General features: G+C 39.5%; 1 protein-coding gene across 6 annotated transcripts in view; it reads left to right on the forward strand.

The window, feature by feature from the left end:
- The window catches only part of KIAA1107 (KIAA1107 ortholog), an 84,819-nt gene extending 69,257 nt beyond the window's left edge, over positions 1–15,562 (forward strand). For 4 of the 6 annotated variants that reach the window (XM_025201890.1, XM_025201893.1, XM_025201888.1 and 1 more), the window contains 6 exons: positions 1,398–1,459; positions 2,218–2,932; positions 3,191–3,278; positions 3,730–3,869; positions 8,831–11,185; positions 12,549–15,562. In XM_025201890.1, the coding sequence (XP_025057675.1) occupies positions 1,398–1,459; positions 2,218–2,932; positions 3,191–3,278; positions 3,730–3,869; positions 8,831–11,185; positions 12,549–13,018 (3,830 nt within the window). In that variant the 3' untranslated portion in view covers positions 13,019–15,562. Of the gene's footprint in view, positions 1–1,397; positions 1,460–2,217; positions 2,933–3,190; positions 3,279–3,729; positions 3,870–8,830; positions 11,186–12,467 lie in introns of all 6 variants that reach the window. The other 2 variants (XM_025201889.1, XM_025201891.1) reach the window with 2 other exon arrangements.
- The last annotated feature ends 38 nt before the right edge of the window (positions 15,563–15,600 follow it).

Here is a 15,600-nt window from a genome sequence, read left to right on the forward strand (position 1 = left end):
CTTAGGAAAATTTCAGGTAATGCTAAATTCTGGAAAGACCACATTTTCTGGACTTCTTGATCAGATAGGGGGGAAAATCCAAAATGAAGATGGAAAGATACCATGTTTTCTCTTGCTCACAGTATTTCCTGTGTTATCCTGAGCTCAAATTTGTGAAATTTGTATAAAATATTGGTGTGTATTTATGTGCAGAGTCATTGCTGAAAAGGGATGAGATCCCTTTGGTGCCATTTTCAGCATCCTGCCTTTTCTTATAGGCTTTCTATAGAGCTATATACAGATGCTTTATAAAACCCAACATGAGAATTCAACAGAATTTTCAACTGACAGTTATACATGATTTTTTTTGTCCATCTAAAGAGTATGCTGTAACACATGAACAGGAAATGCTTTAACCCATTTTTTGCAACCAAAGAATTGTTATTTTCAAAAATGAATCTTTCTCCATTCTGTGTCTGTACTATATATGCATATACCTTTTCTATCTAACACAAGCTCTATTGATCTGAAGTTTGTATTGAAGGATGTTCCCAAGATGTTGTACAGTAATTTGCTTTTTCATGTATAGCCTTGCTAAATTAATTATGTAGCACTATGAACATTGCTTTACATAGAAAAGATGCATTCTTTGCCCTGAAAAGCTTACATGATGACCTTAAGATCACTCAGAAAATCTATGCTATGTCCTTACTGGGCACACACAAATATGTGGGCTTTATAGCTTTTAACAGTGTATACTATTGAGATGATTTAAGAAGATAAATCTGTTGCTTAAATTGTGTAAATATAAATTTATGAGTGGCAGGATGTATTGCAGTTGATTAAAGCTGATTAATTGAAATTGATTACTTTGAGACTTTCATCTTTTTTGCACACTTTTGTTCACCTTTAATCTGAGCCTCTAATCCAATCTGATCCAAGTCTGTATACACCCCAGACACTGTGTGAACTAAGTCTTATGTATTTTGGAGGTACGGAAGATGTAGATGAAGAAAAGAGGTATTAAACAACTTGCCCAAGGCTGCACCAGAAGTCTGTTGCATCTTGTTATAGACAGAGTCAGTGCCTATTAATAGGGACATGCCAGTGTTCTGCTGCATGGATGTTTCTGTTTTAGAGAGCATCATCTGAATTATGTAGCAGGGAAATACTCCCATAGGAAATGTTGCTGATAGGCAGCTGTTGCTCTTACCAAATGAGGCTGCAAATGAGCATTGACTGCACCAGATGTCCCAACTGCTAGTCTTGTATTTTGAACTCGCTTCTGTCCCCATTTATTGTTTTCCCTAATGCCAAAATTAATCTTTCTTGACCAACTCTAGGATTGCGCGTGCGCACGCACACACACTCACTCTGTTTCCTGTTAATAATAAAAAGGTGCTTTTTCCCCCATGCAGCTGCTTTTGACAAAGGTGATGATCGAAGACTTGGCAAAAAACCTATATTCACTAGCTCACAGGTAAACACTTAGACCCTTATACTTAAAAAAAAAAAAAATCCTATAAACAACTCATATTGTTCTTGGTTTCCATTTTGTGACTTGTGTATACCAACTGCTAGAATGTAATTTACAATAATCATATTTCCCTTCATTGTTGAAACAGTTTTTCATCATAATCAGCTTTCTGTGTTTGGTGGGGATTGACAGGAGTCTATACTTTCACAGTAGTGGGACAGAATAGAAAACAAGTATTTTTGTTCAGAAGCCTTCTCACATTATTTGTTCGTACATAATGGAAATGTGATCTCTAGTTCCCAAAAGAAGTTGTCTGCTACTGGGCAAATGAAGCTATCCCACTATCTTAAACCATCACTTAATCCAGTTTGCTACATTCCCTGTTAATCTGCTTACCCTGAAAGAGGTTTACATGGTCTTCCACAATTGTTGTATTTCAGAATCACGCCCAAAATGACTTCATTACGTGCCAGAAAAGGCATATGTGATATGGACGTTAGCCATGTTAGTTTAAAGTCAGGCAGAAGGCAAGGGAGAGATGTATGAGTTGTATCTTTACCGTGCCTTCTACATAATATTGAAAGCCATTTGAGCTTCACAGTTTGGAGGAGTTTTTCTATTTCTCCTTCTCCAAATGTATTAGTTCAATACTAGATTCATGCTAAATTAGAGGAATAGCTGTGTTTCAAGAAATAAAGATAATGCATATTTTTCTTTGTTGCTGAGTGTCTTCTGTTTTTGTTTTTGGTTTTTTTTTCCAGCTAAACAGATGTGTCACTGACTCTGATATAAAGCATACTTCTTGGAAAGTAAAAGGCAGGAGAGACTGTTTGGGTGATACCTCCATTGATCAGGATAAAATGAAATCTGATGGATTAGGAGCATCTGGACATACAGCAAGTACCAACAGAAACACTGCTAATAAACCCTCAAAACATGATGAACTAAAAGGAAAAGATAGTAAAAAAGCAGTTTCCAAGGTTACAAAAGATTCAAAACCTGGGGAAAAAGTTGCTTCACCAAAAGCTAGAGCTGTTATTAAACCAAAACTAGAAAATAATGGAAATGTGAAAGCTGAAAACTTGGTTACCAAGCCAGAGTCTGAAAAGTCCTTGTCTGCAAGTGGACAAAAGAATTCAGGAAGTGGAAAAGGAGTAAAAAATCAGGAAGGAAAAATTGCAGGTGCCAGACCTAAAGTGCTTGCTGGAAGTTCAAGTGTACAAATCAAAACAAAGCCATTGAAGAAGACCTCGGGGAAGGAATCTCCCTCCCTAGTAACAGGGGCAGGAACTCCTAGCAAGTTAACAAACTCAAGCCCAGATTTCCAGATTTCCAGTGAACAGACAGATGAACCCAAGGATAAAGCACTAAATGAAGGGAAAAAACATAATGATAATAAGAGATCCCCTACTGACTCGCCACAGGCAGGTTCTAGTCTGAAAAACAGTGTGGAAAGTTCCAGAAATTCTACACCAGGTTGGTTGTGACCATCCCCAAGCTTATTTTTATAATGAATGCAAATAACAAATAGTGATGTTACAAAAAACATGTTATTAAGGGGTCTTACTTGAATTTTAAGAAACAGGACAGAGGATGGGGGCGGGGAGAACAATGTATGCTGATGTCATAAAGGGTTCAGTTCTTTCATGTATGCCATTTTAAATATCTGACCATTGTATGTTAGTACTTACTGTAATTTTACCCTTTAACTAATTTTTGTTTCATTTACAATAGTGAAAACAAAGGCTGCTTTGAAGACAACTAATGGAGCCACCAACAAGAAAAAAGTTAATGAACCCGAGGCTAATATTTCAGCACAAAGGTGTGTTAGAATTGCACTGCTATTTATTTGTGCACATATACTTAATTGATTAATTAATGTAAGTGTCATCAAAGTCAAATTCTTTTATAACTATGCATTTTGTAAAATATTTGTCTATTTTACATTGTTAGCAAGAAAGAGAAACAGCTGCAGAATTTTTTTTTTGCTAAGATAAAACTGGTCTTGCCTCTGAGTTTGGGCTGTTTTAGGTTAGTTATTTTGGCAATGTCACAGGCCATTCATAATTTAAAGAGTGGAACAGTGAGTAATCTTATAAGATGTTGAGAACTAGAAACCATTGAAATTGATTAGATGGAACTACAAAATCAGAGAGCAAAATCATTATACATTGCATTTATTGCACACTTCATATTAAGATACATACAGAACTACTACTTGTTTTATATCTTAAATTTGGAAATAATAAATTCAATATTTTTTCCTATGATAGTGTGACAAAGAAACCTACTGGAAAAGGATGCAATGAACAAATCCCACAAGCTGTCCTGAAGAAAAAGGGGAATGTGAATGACAATTCTGTAATTCCACAGAAGGCACAGAATGCAACAGCTAATACTGATAAAATCCAAGGTAGAGTTTTGAATGGTACTGAAACTAAACCAGTTTAATTTAAAACAGTTTGTTGTTTTATAACACAAGTAAGGAAATGCATTACAGAAATTTTATGGACAATTCAGGTTTATTTTCTATAATTCGCTTGCTGACAAGCATAAGATGTTTGGGGTTTTTTTTGCTTGTTTCACTCCAATGTTAATTTGTGGTCATTCTTTTTAATGTGGTTCACAATCAAAGAAAAATTCTGCTCTTCAATCTGCTTTGCAACTAGAACTGCCCCTGAGTTCAACAGAAATTCTGTATGTGAAACAAGTTCACAATATACATCACAGGTCCACACTACAGACTGGATAGAAGAAACAGGTCCTCTGTCACAAGGCTGTCCAACTGGAAGCCTACAGACCTGGCTCTCAAGATCCAATCTGGCTGCCATTACTCCCACTACAACTGCTGCTGCTGTTACCACTGGGATTTGTGGTTCTTTCTCCCCATCCCTCCTCCAAATTCTACTTTTTGTCCCCACCCCTGGGGGCAGGGCAAGGCAACCCATGTTTGGGAGCCCACATGGACCAAGTGGGGGAGCCCAATTACTCAGATGTTGGACAGCCCTATTCTACTACATAATGTACTATAATTGTTCTTTGTACCTATAAAACCACCACCAAGGAGGAATACTCTGCACTGGTCCGGACCTGCAGAAAGCAAACCAGGAAAGCCAAGGCTGCGATGGAACTCCAGCTAGCTACAAATATCAAGGACAATAAAAAGTCCTTTTTTAGGTATGTGGGGAGCTGGAGGAAATGCAAGGGCAACATTGGACCCCTGTTAAACCAGATGGGACAACTGACAACCGATGCCCAGGAAAAAGCAAACTTGCTAAATGGGTACTTTGCGTTGGTTTTTCACCAGTCCCACGGGACGCCCCTGCCCACTGTGGGTCAGGGAGGCCCAGGTGAGGGAGATTCCTTCCCCTCCATCGAAGCTGACCTTTTGAAGGAACACCTTGACAGGCTGGATACCTTCAAGATAGCCGGCCCTGACGGGTTATATCCAAGAGTACTCAAGGAGCTGGCAAACATCATAGCTCAGCCCCTGGCATGGATCTTCGAGAACTCCTGGCACTCTGGTGAACTGCCCAAAGATTGGAAGAGGGTCAATGTCGTGCCTATCTTCAAGAAAGGGAGAAAAGTAGATCCGGGAAACTATAGGCCCATCACCCTGACATCTATCCTGGGGAAGGTCTTGGAAAAGATTATCAGAGTCCATCCTTAACAGACTAGCTGATGGCAATATCCTGAGGGATACCCAGCATGGGTTTGTTGCGGGTAGGTCTTGCTTGACCAATCTCATTTCCTTTTATGACCAGGTGACCTATCACCTGGACAAGGGGAAAGAGATTGACGTTGTATATCTTGACTTTAGAAAAGCCTTCGATCTAGTATCCCATGATCACCTCTTAGCTAAACTGGCTAACTGCGGCCTCGACCTCAGCACAATCCGCTGACTGGGGAATTGGCTCCACGGTAGGACCCAGAGGGTGGTGGTTAAAGGAAGCCAATCATCTTGGTGCGCAGTCACCAGTGGGGTCCCTCAAGGCTCTGTCCTAGGGCCTATACTGTTTAACATCTTCATCAGTGATGTGGACATACATTGGTTTTAGAAGCGGACTGGCCAAGTTTGCCGACGACACCAAACTCTGGGGTAAAGCATCCACACCTGAGGATAGGAGGGTGATCCAGGCGGATCTGGACAGACTCAAGAAATGGGCGGACAAGAACCTGATGCTGTTCAACACCGAAAAATGCAAGGTTCTCCACCTTGGGAGGCAAAACCTGCAGCATGCTTATAGGCTCGGCAGTGCTATGCTGGCTAGCACCACAGATGAAAGGGACTTGGGGGTTATGATTGACCACAAGATAAACATGAGCCTTCAGTGTGATGCTGCAGCTAGTAAAGCGAGCAAAATGCAGGCTTGCATCCATAGATGCTTCTCAAGCAAATCCCAGGACGTCATTCTCCCGTTGTACTCGGCCTTGGTGAGCCCGCAGCTGGAGTACTGTGTCCAGTTTTGGGCTCCACAATTCAAAAAGGATGTGGAGAAGTTTGAGAGGGTGCAGAGGAGGGCCATGCGCGATCAGAGGTCAGGAAAACAGATCTTATGAGAAGAGGCTGAGAGCCATGGGACTCTTCAGCCTGGAAAAGCACAGGTTCAGGGGTGCTTATCAGGATCTGGGGGAAAATCTGTTTACCAGAGCACCTCAAGGGATGACAAGATCAAATGGTCACAAACTCCACCGTGACCGATTCAGGCTGGACATAAGAAAGAACTTCTTTACTGTCTGAGCCCCCAAGGTTTGGAATAGACTGCCACTAGAGGTGGTTCAAGCACCCACTTTGAACGCCTTCAAGACACATTTGGATGCTTATCTTGCTGGGATCCTATGATCCCTGCTGACTTCCTGCCCCTGGGGTAGGGGGCTGGACTCAATGATCTTCCAGGGTCCCTTCCAGCCCAAATATCTATGAAATGTATGAAAACTGGAAGTAACCCAGTTCCACGAGTGTTTCTTTTGAAACATGTAGTACAATATGTAGTAAAAACATTTCAGTGTGACTTTTTAAATGTAAATATATACTTATGATGAAACTTTTTATGAAGGTAAACATGCCTTGCTTTGATTGCATCATAGTACAGATCACATTTAGTCTTTTTTCTGTAATCACTGTAGCTAGGAGGTAGAGCATCTAAATAGTAGAAATATACAAATTTAAGTTACTTCAATGTACAGTGACATCAGTATTACAAACAAAAAAATCTTCTTAAAAAATCTGAATACCCAAACCAAGTGTTGGAAGGCTCTTTGGCAAGTAAATTTATTTTATCACTAGCAAAATTGCTTCACAGTCCATTGTATCTGTTTTTAGCCAATATGGAAGGTAATGCTGTATAGAGATCTTGCTTGGCTTAGGCCCAAAAAGGCAAGTTAAGCACAGAATTTTTTCAGCTCAAATATAGCATTTCTCAGCTGAGCATTGTATTTAGATTCTAACAGAAGGCACTTTTAGGTAGCACATAAAACAAGTCTGACCTACTTATAGGTATTAAAAGCCTTCCAATACTTCTTGAAAGGGAAGGGGTGTTCATTCTAGTGTTCTGATCATATTATTCTTATATAACAAAGGGCTTGGTCTGTCTGTCCGTAACGCTCTTGGAGCACTCTGATTGGTTAGTGAAACAACCAGTTGGAATGCAGAGTGCCACCATGACGGCATGGACAGAGGGGACAGAGCACAGGGCAAGGCCAGTGGTGCTGGCTTCACCCCTCTGCTCTGTCCCCACTGTCATGGCAGCACTCTGCCACCTGTGAGGAGCAGGGAAGCGGGGGGCATGAGGCCAATGGTACTAGCTGGCAGTGGTGGCACAGGGTGCTGGCAGAGGAGGAAGGAAGGGCAAACTTCCCCCCAAGGTCTTGGGAGGTGGTGGCAGTGGGGGGGTGCTCTGTCCCCTCCCACCCACCCTCCATCATTGTTGATGGGCAATTCGCTAGTAACTAATATAACCATATACTGAAGGGTTACCATATGTCCAGTTTTTCGGAGACATGTCCTCTTTTTGGGTCCTCCCACCTCAGTCCAGGCAGATTTTTTTTACATAACAACAAATGTCCAGGATTTTGCCCTGCTGAGTATCAAAGTTTTCCCCAGCACTTCCCAGCTTACCCTAGCAAGGAGCTGCTTTGGGACTGAAGGGAGGGCAATTGGAGGCAGGGGACATCACGTGTGTCTGCATGCACACACACACACAAGTTGCGGGGAAGCAGCCAGGCAGGGTGGTGGCAGCAGCCCCATCAACTGCATGTAGATAAGTGTATGGGGGGGGTGGGAGTTGGAGGCCCAGGGCTTGAGACTGTCCGCATGGGGGCGGGGGTACGCACATGGACACTGGGGCTGCATCAGAGTGGAGGAAATGCCTGCCCCTCCAGTGGGAGAAGTGGACAGAGAGGGCAGCAGGGAGCTGCATGGCTCAGCTGGTGGCACCGGGGCTGATGCTCTTGCTCTCAGGGGCAGGGCAGCCAAGAGGTGCTGCAAGGCTGAAGGGAGCAGGGGGTGCGGGGTGGGAGGGAGGGGTATCAGCATGGTCTGGATGGGTACTGTGGATCGGGAGTGAGGGGCAGCAGCAGGGCTGTGGCTTAGGAGGCAGGGGCAGGGCACGGGCATATCACCACCCCCCCACAAACATTTCCCCCCTTCCCCTGACAGGTGTCATCTTTTTTGAAACGGGAAATATGGTAACCCTAATATACTGCCTACCAGGGGCATTTTCAGAGGGGATGCAGGGTCATCAGCTCATCAGCATGCCTCCTGCCAGAAGCACCACTTTGGCACAGCTCCAGAACCTAGGGGATGGATGCTGCTTCCACCCACCACCTCCCCCTTTTTTCCTGCCACCAAATTTGGTGGTGGGGAAGGAGGCCAGGGGATGAGCATTGTACACCCTCTGGGTTCTAAAGCCACACCAAAGCAGCGGTTCCAGTCTGAGCCATTCCGTCAAGCCAGTGCCCAGAGTGGTGTCTGGCTGGATTTGCCCATGCTGCCTGCTTACATCTCCTCTGTAATTTAAATTGAACACAATACTCCTCATTTCCTATGATAAACTGTCGCTTCTCGGCCTTTTGGGCTAAGACCATCTGTATGCACTGTTAGATAGCTGATTCTTTCCACTCTGGTAATGGTTGCATTTTGGTGACCGGTGAAGTGATTCCTATGTTTTATGGTTTGTAAAGTGCTTTGCATTCAAAGATCCTATGCAAATGTAAGATTATATTTTTTAATGTTTGTATATAAGATCACTTAGTTGTTTTAACAAACTTTTTCTTGAATATATAAAACTGTGATAATTTGGATGTGTTTAAATGTATAAGTAATATAGTTCTGGCATTGAAACCTACTGTATTTTTATATTCCTTTTTTGTTAGGACCACAAGTAGAATCGCCAAATTCATTGAAGTCTGCAATGTCACCAAAACAAAATGAAGAAAAAAATGTGACACAACATTTGGTTCAGACAACACTTTCAGAGAAACAGTCTTCAGCTAAGAAAAAGTGTGTTAAACAATCACAAACACCTGCAGTTAAAGCCACTGCAAAAATAATAGTAACACCCAAAAATCAGACCAGTTCAAAGAAAAGTGAGATTATAAACAATAAAGACCCAAAACAAAAAATAGTTACAGGACCACCTATGTTAAAACCTCAGTCTTCTGCTCAAAGGCATTCAAGAAGTGAATCTCCTGTTGTCCAGAAGAGTGTGCATGGTTCTGAACACAAAGGTTCAGGACAAAAACATGCACAGCATACATCTACATCAGGGATTCAGCCACATGATAAAAACAAATATAGCCCTACAAAACAAAATGAGAGTGTAACATCCATCCTGGATGGTAAGAGAGGAGATGCACTTGATCCAAAGAAATCATTAGATCCTCTTAAAAATATGGAATACAAAACAGAAGCTAAACCTTCTTGTCCTCAAGTTAAGGGTATCCCTAAACTGAATGTTTCACAGCAAAATGAAATGGAAACAAAACATGTTTTTTTAGACAAGGCTCAAATTGCATATTCTGTAGATAAAGATGATCATAATGCTATTGAATTTAATTGCCATATAAAGCCGGTGAATACTGCATGCTCAGATATCTGTAAAAATACTGACCAGAAGCCAACCATTTCAGCTCCTAAAGAAAGAATGGAACATGTAGAAGCAACAGAAGTCTGTGAGGAACAAAATGGTACCTTAAGCACTGAAATGGGCATTAATAATGGTGCAAGCCCTGCATCCTGCTTTTCTGGAAGAATAACCAGTGCCTCTAATTCAGAACAAAATAGAGACAAATCTAAGAATAACATAAAAGGATTTGCAAGTGCTGAGGAACTGTGTGATAAATCAGTCTTGACTGAATACAGGTCTGCTACGGTAGATGCAGATGCTGCTTCAAAATGTTTCACAGGACAGGTAACAGAAAAATGTTCACCTAAATACATGAATCCTACAGAAACACCAGAAAACCACGAAAGCTCAGAAACTCCCTTTGTGGATCATTGGAGTTTGAATACAAGTGTTCTAGATCCAAAAGAGAGTCCTGAATCTGACTCTGGCAGTGCAACAACATCCTCTGATGATATAAAACCAAGATCAGAAGACTATGATGCTGGAGGTTCTCAGGATGATGAAGGATCAAATGAAAGAGGGATTTCTAAATGTAGCACTATGTTATGCCATGATTTTCTTGGAAGAAGCAGCAGTGACACAAGTACACCTGAAGAACTAAAAATCTATGACAGCAGTCTAAGAATAGAAGTGAAAATGAAAAAGGAGGGTTCTGATCTTTTTCGTGTTAATTCAACAAGTGATGATGAAATACCAAGAAAAAGACCTGAAATGTGGTCACATCAAGAAGGTGCAAGAGCAGGTAATGCTAGGGAGAATGAAAATACCACTTTTGGCAATGCACAGTTTACTCAGGAACCAGACCAAGTTTCCTCTTCTGCTGATGAAACTGAAGATGAAAGATCTGAAGCAGAGAATGTTGCAGGAAATTTTCCTCAGTCAGATCTTTCAACTGAGCAGTTCCAAGGCATTGTTAATTTAGCTTTTGAAGATGCAACAGAAAATGATATTGAAAGTCAAGAGTTTTCTACAAATAAAAATTTTAAGCGGTCTGTTTTACTTTCAGTAGATGAATGTGAAGAACTGGGATCCGATGATGGAGAAACACACAATCCTCTTCAGCATTCTGTAGATTCTCTTACTCCTTCAGAGGTGTTTGACAGCGCTTCTCATGAGCATCATGGAAAGACCTTTTATTCAAGATACTCTTTAGAAATTGAAGATGGATTCCTGGAGTGCAAACAGCAGAATAAAGATAGGAGCAGAGAATTGGATAGAAGTGAAAGCACTTGTTCAGATCCTCATGGCACTGTAAATGTAAGAAAGGAGAATCAGGGTGCTTCCATGATAGAACAAAATTGCCCAGAGAAAGTAGTCTCAATAGCAGATGATTCATGTCCAATCGAAAAGCAAAAAGGAAACGGTAAGAATGAAGAGATCAATGAATTTCAGCAGTGCAATAAGCCTTCAGACAGCGACACAAAGTCTCAAGAAAGACCCTGTCATTTGGACCTTCATCAAAGTGAAATTATTTCTGACATGCAAAAGAACAGCTCTGCAAAACCTATAGAATCCTCTAAGAATCAGTTATTGACTCAGGAAGGTCAAGTGAGAGAGAGTCAACCAGCATCTACAGAATACGCTAATACTGATTTATCTGCAGGTAATGTACAGAAATAAAAACATTAAATCACTGAAAAATTTAATAGGCAGAATATTGGGATTGCCTAGGATTTAATTCTGAATGCCAGTAACTGGCTCTTTTTTTTAAAACGAAAATTTAAATGTTTTTAATTATTCTCTTATTTACAGAGTGCTTGTCCATTTGGAATACAAAATAAATAACTTACTGTTCAATGGAAAACTTGAATATTTATACCAGGAAGATAGATTTTATGTAATTCTAAAAGAATGATTGGGACACAGTTCTCTGTACTCTGATTATTTTTGGTCCTGTTTAACATTGGCAGCACCAACTTCAGGTGGAAACTTCATAAAAAATTTTGTCTGCTTGACACACTATACTCTATCTGTAAGTGGGATGTGCAATAACTTAACTAAAGCGCACTGAACTGTTTACCTTAGCAGCTATATTAATTACTGTTGAAATTTATTTATATATTATATTATACATAGAGATATGGAACCTGATCCTTCTATTGAATTTAGTAGGATGTTTGCCATAGATTTCAGTGGGAACAGGTTTGGAAAGACTTACAGGTTAAATAATAACTACAACTCTTAACTTTTACCTTTGAAAACTTATTTCCTAAAAGAGAGATTATCCTTAGAACCAATGATTATATATAAAAGAGCTCTAGCTTGTTTCACATGGTTAGATGACTACTTGTCTAGTTGTTTTTTGTGTGTGTTGTCTTCTTTAAACCAGTAATTCAAGTTATTACCACCTTATAAAATATACAATAGTGCTGAATATAACTACTATTGTGTATTCAAGAGTACTGAAATACTGATGATGATCTATGTTCAGCTAAACCAGAGAATATGAAGACATTAAAAGTTGTACTATTTTTTTAAGTTTGCTTGTCCTTGCCTGCAGCTGCCCTTGCATGTGCAATATATCAGTAAGCCTGTGGATAAACCATTTTGATTTTCCTTCTCCTTGAAGCTGACATAGTTTAAATCACCATTCAGTAATCATATTCACTTTATTTCTTCTTTCCACACCTCCTGTTCCAAATTTCAGTTACTGTTATAGTGAATTAGAAAGTTCATATGCATTAAATGTGTGCTTACATATTTTGTCATTTTCTGTATCAGAAATCTTCCAACTGTGGAGGTTTATTGTTAATTACCAGTTGTGAATGCTGCTTAACTTAAGTTATAAATCATATTTTGTTTTTTACATAGAAAATAAAGTCTACAAATGTTGTCAATTTTGTATAAACTTACATTTTTATCTGCTTGGATTGTTCCTCCTGCAGTGAGTTGAATTTTGTTCTACAAAGCCCTGAGAGGGGATCATGTGCAATTTTTACATTGTGTAGTATTGTGAATTATTTCAGGAGACATACATGATTGTGAGACATTGGCACAAACCTGCATATATGAGCATCGTCCTTCAAAAACCCTTTCTCCAATATATGAGATGGATGTTGGAGAAGCTATTGAGCAGAGGATGGAGTCAGAAACAGGAATTCTAGATGTGGATTTTGAAGATCAGCAATTTGCAGAACAGGATTGGACTCTTCTCAGGCAATTATTATCTGAGCAGGACTCAAACATAGATTTCAAAAACTCTGTTCCTGAAGACCTTAATTTAGCACAGTATCTTATTAATCAGACACTGCTACTGGCACGAGATGGTTCAGAACCTCAGGGTAATTCATACATTGACACTTTCAGTAGATGGACTGAACTTATATCTCCACTCGATGATTCTTCAGCAAGCATCACAGTGGCAAGTTTTTCCTCTGACGACTGTTCTTCCCCTCAAGGGGAATGGACAATTCTTGAACTAGAAACCCATCATTAAAGTGATCAAATGCTTGAAGCTGGACTCCAACCCCTGCCCCAAATCTATTTTTGATGCATTATATCTATTCAGTAATGAAATACTGCATCAGTAAAGAACAGACCATTCTTGGTACTGAGGCAATCTGTCCAGTATCCTGAGGTAAATGCATTGATCTATAACCTAGATTTAATCACAAGTACAGTAATTTTTCAAAGCTTAAATGGCTGTTTTTCTAAAATCAACTTTGAGTGTGTATTTTCTAGAATTCTTAGAAAAATTAGATGACCTGTAAGAAAATCTTGGTTTAAATGCCCTCTTTCTCCCTTTCTGTCATTTAATATTCTTTTTTGAGCGAGAATTTTAATGTGACTGCACAATAAGCAGAGCCATTGCTTCCTTTTCTTCTTTCCATGTGATAACTTTTTTTCCCAACAATAAAGTTTCAGAGTGGTTGTGTTGAAAGGTGTTGTGTGCCAACACTACTTTAAATAAGAGACATGTATGTATAAGTTGAAAACTTCTGCAAGAGAAGCTTGTTCTGTCAAGTTGTATTTTTTTATTTAGTTTGAAATAACATAATTGTCTTTTTTAATGTAAGACTTTAGGGGGCAAATACTATGGTACGTTCCTTTCTTTGGAATATAAATATCTCCCCTTAAGTTAGTAATTTTTTTTTTTAAATGGTATGGTGCATAAATCAACTCCAGTTGATTTACAGCAAAGGTTATGCTAAAATAAATCCAGTATAAAGTATTATCAGTGGTAACCTGGACTTCATCACTTTAAAAATCCATGTGTGAACTATAACTGTAGTTGTGGTACAATTTAAGACATATAGGCTGTATCCCTATAGTGTAAATTACAGCTGAATTCTCATGGGTTTCAGTTTCATATCTTCCATCTTTATGAGGGTATTGGGGTTTTGCTGTCTCTCGTCTCTCTCATAAGTTCCTCTAAAAGAAAATGTCCCTATGGAAGCCTATTGCTAGTATCACCTTTCTTCTGAAATACGGAGAATCAAGCAGGAAATGCTTCTCAACATATCTGTACCGTTTATTCTCCTGCTAGAGATGGTGGCTAGCATTAGCCATTTTTTGAATGGGGATGAAATTGCTTATTCTGTTTTACAGGTGTGGAGGTGTTTGGGTGAGGGGTATTGAATCTTATTCTTCACTCCTTACCAAGGCAAAACATATAGGATATTTTGTCAAGGGAGGGAAGGTTCAGGTTCTCTAAAACTTCTGCCTAATGGCAGCTGTGTGGATGATCTTGTAATGTAAACTGACATCTGCAGAAGCAGTTTTGTACTTCCTATAGGTCATTAATAGCACTTGTGCCTTTAAAAAAAGAATACCGCACTACAGCAACAAGTAACTAAAATTGGGAGGGGAGAGTGAGGAGGGTTTGGTGGGTTTCTTTTTTTGTTGTGTTTTAAGCAAGAGACTAACACATACACTAGGTATAGCCAAGGATAATAGGGACAGTTTTCCTAGCTGTTGCACAGTTTATTTCAATATACCCTAATTCTTGTTTGCAGATATTCCCGCCTTAATCCCTTGTTTGTAGGCAGAAACTACCAGTTGCAATGAGATACGATGTGGCTAAGGAGGTAACTGCTTGAAATTTATTCTCAGTTTTGACCTAGTGAGCATTTGATTTGGATCTGCTAACATGGAACATATGACTTCTGGTAGCAATATATATTTTATACTGAAGCAAAATTTATACATAGATAAATGTAGAATTTGACCTCAATTTTTTTTAATGGTCATGAAAATAAAAACCCAGCATGTTTGTTTATTCTCTTTATACCCATGAACAAGAATGGACACATTCCACCTTAGCTGCATACCCTCTTCTCTACCGCCAGCTATCTTGTAGAGGATATTAATTGCGAGTTCCTGGGAAGAGATAAAGAAGCATTAGACTTCTAAAGTCTTTGCCATAAACCTACAGGGAGCACAGCACAAATTAATGTAATTTGAGTTTGTATAGCTTGAAGTCTTTTAAATGGCTATATGTGCTTCACCCTTTGCCACTAAAATTAGGAGAGCCCTGATTAGGGAATCACAGATCATCAAAGATTAGAGAGAGAATTAATTTACCTAACTGTGGAAGTACAGGTCCTAAAAGATGTAGCTTGTCCAGATCTGAGGGGTGCACAGACACTAGAGAAACCACTATAGTCTTCTATAATAGGGCAGCCTGATATCTTGAGAAGAATTCAATATAGAAAGAGATAAAATTTGTATTTCTCTTCCCCAACCTGGTTATTTCTGCATAAGAGATTATAAGGATCAAGGAAACAAAGTCTAAAATAAAAAAGTTTAGTAAAGATTACAATTGCAACTAGCGATAATCAGATAACAGGTGTTTATACAAAACAGAATGGTAAAAGACAAAGCAAATAAAAATCAGAGGAACTGATGGAAAATGAAAGGATGATCCTTCTGTCTTTCCTTACTTACCTGCCTTTATGCTTTCTTTTTGTTCTTCAAGTGAAGCTTAAATCAGAAAAGTGGCTCTGGAAAATGGAATGGCCAGAACAAATATGATTGAGTTATAGTTAAAAAAAAAAATGGGGATTTTCCCACTACGGT

The sequence above is a fragment of the Alligator sinensis genome, unplaced genomic scaffold, assembly GCF_000455745.1.
Source record: "Alligator sinensis unplaced genomic scaffold, ASM45574v1 scaffold199_1, whole genome shotgun sequence".
NCBI classification, from domain to species: domain Eukaryota; kingdom Metazoa; phylum Chordata; order Crocodylia; family Alligatoridae; genus Alligator; species Alligator sinensis.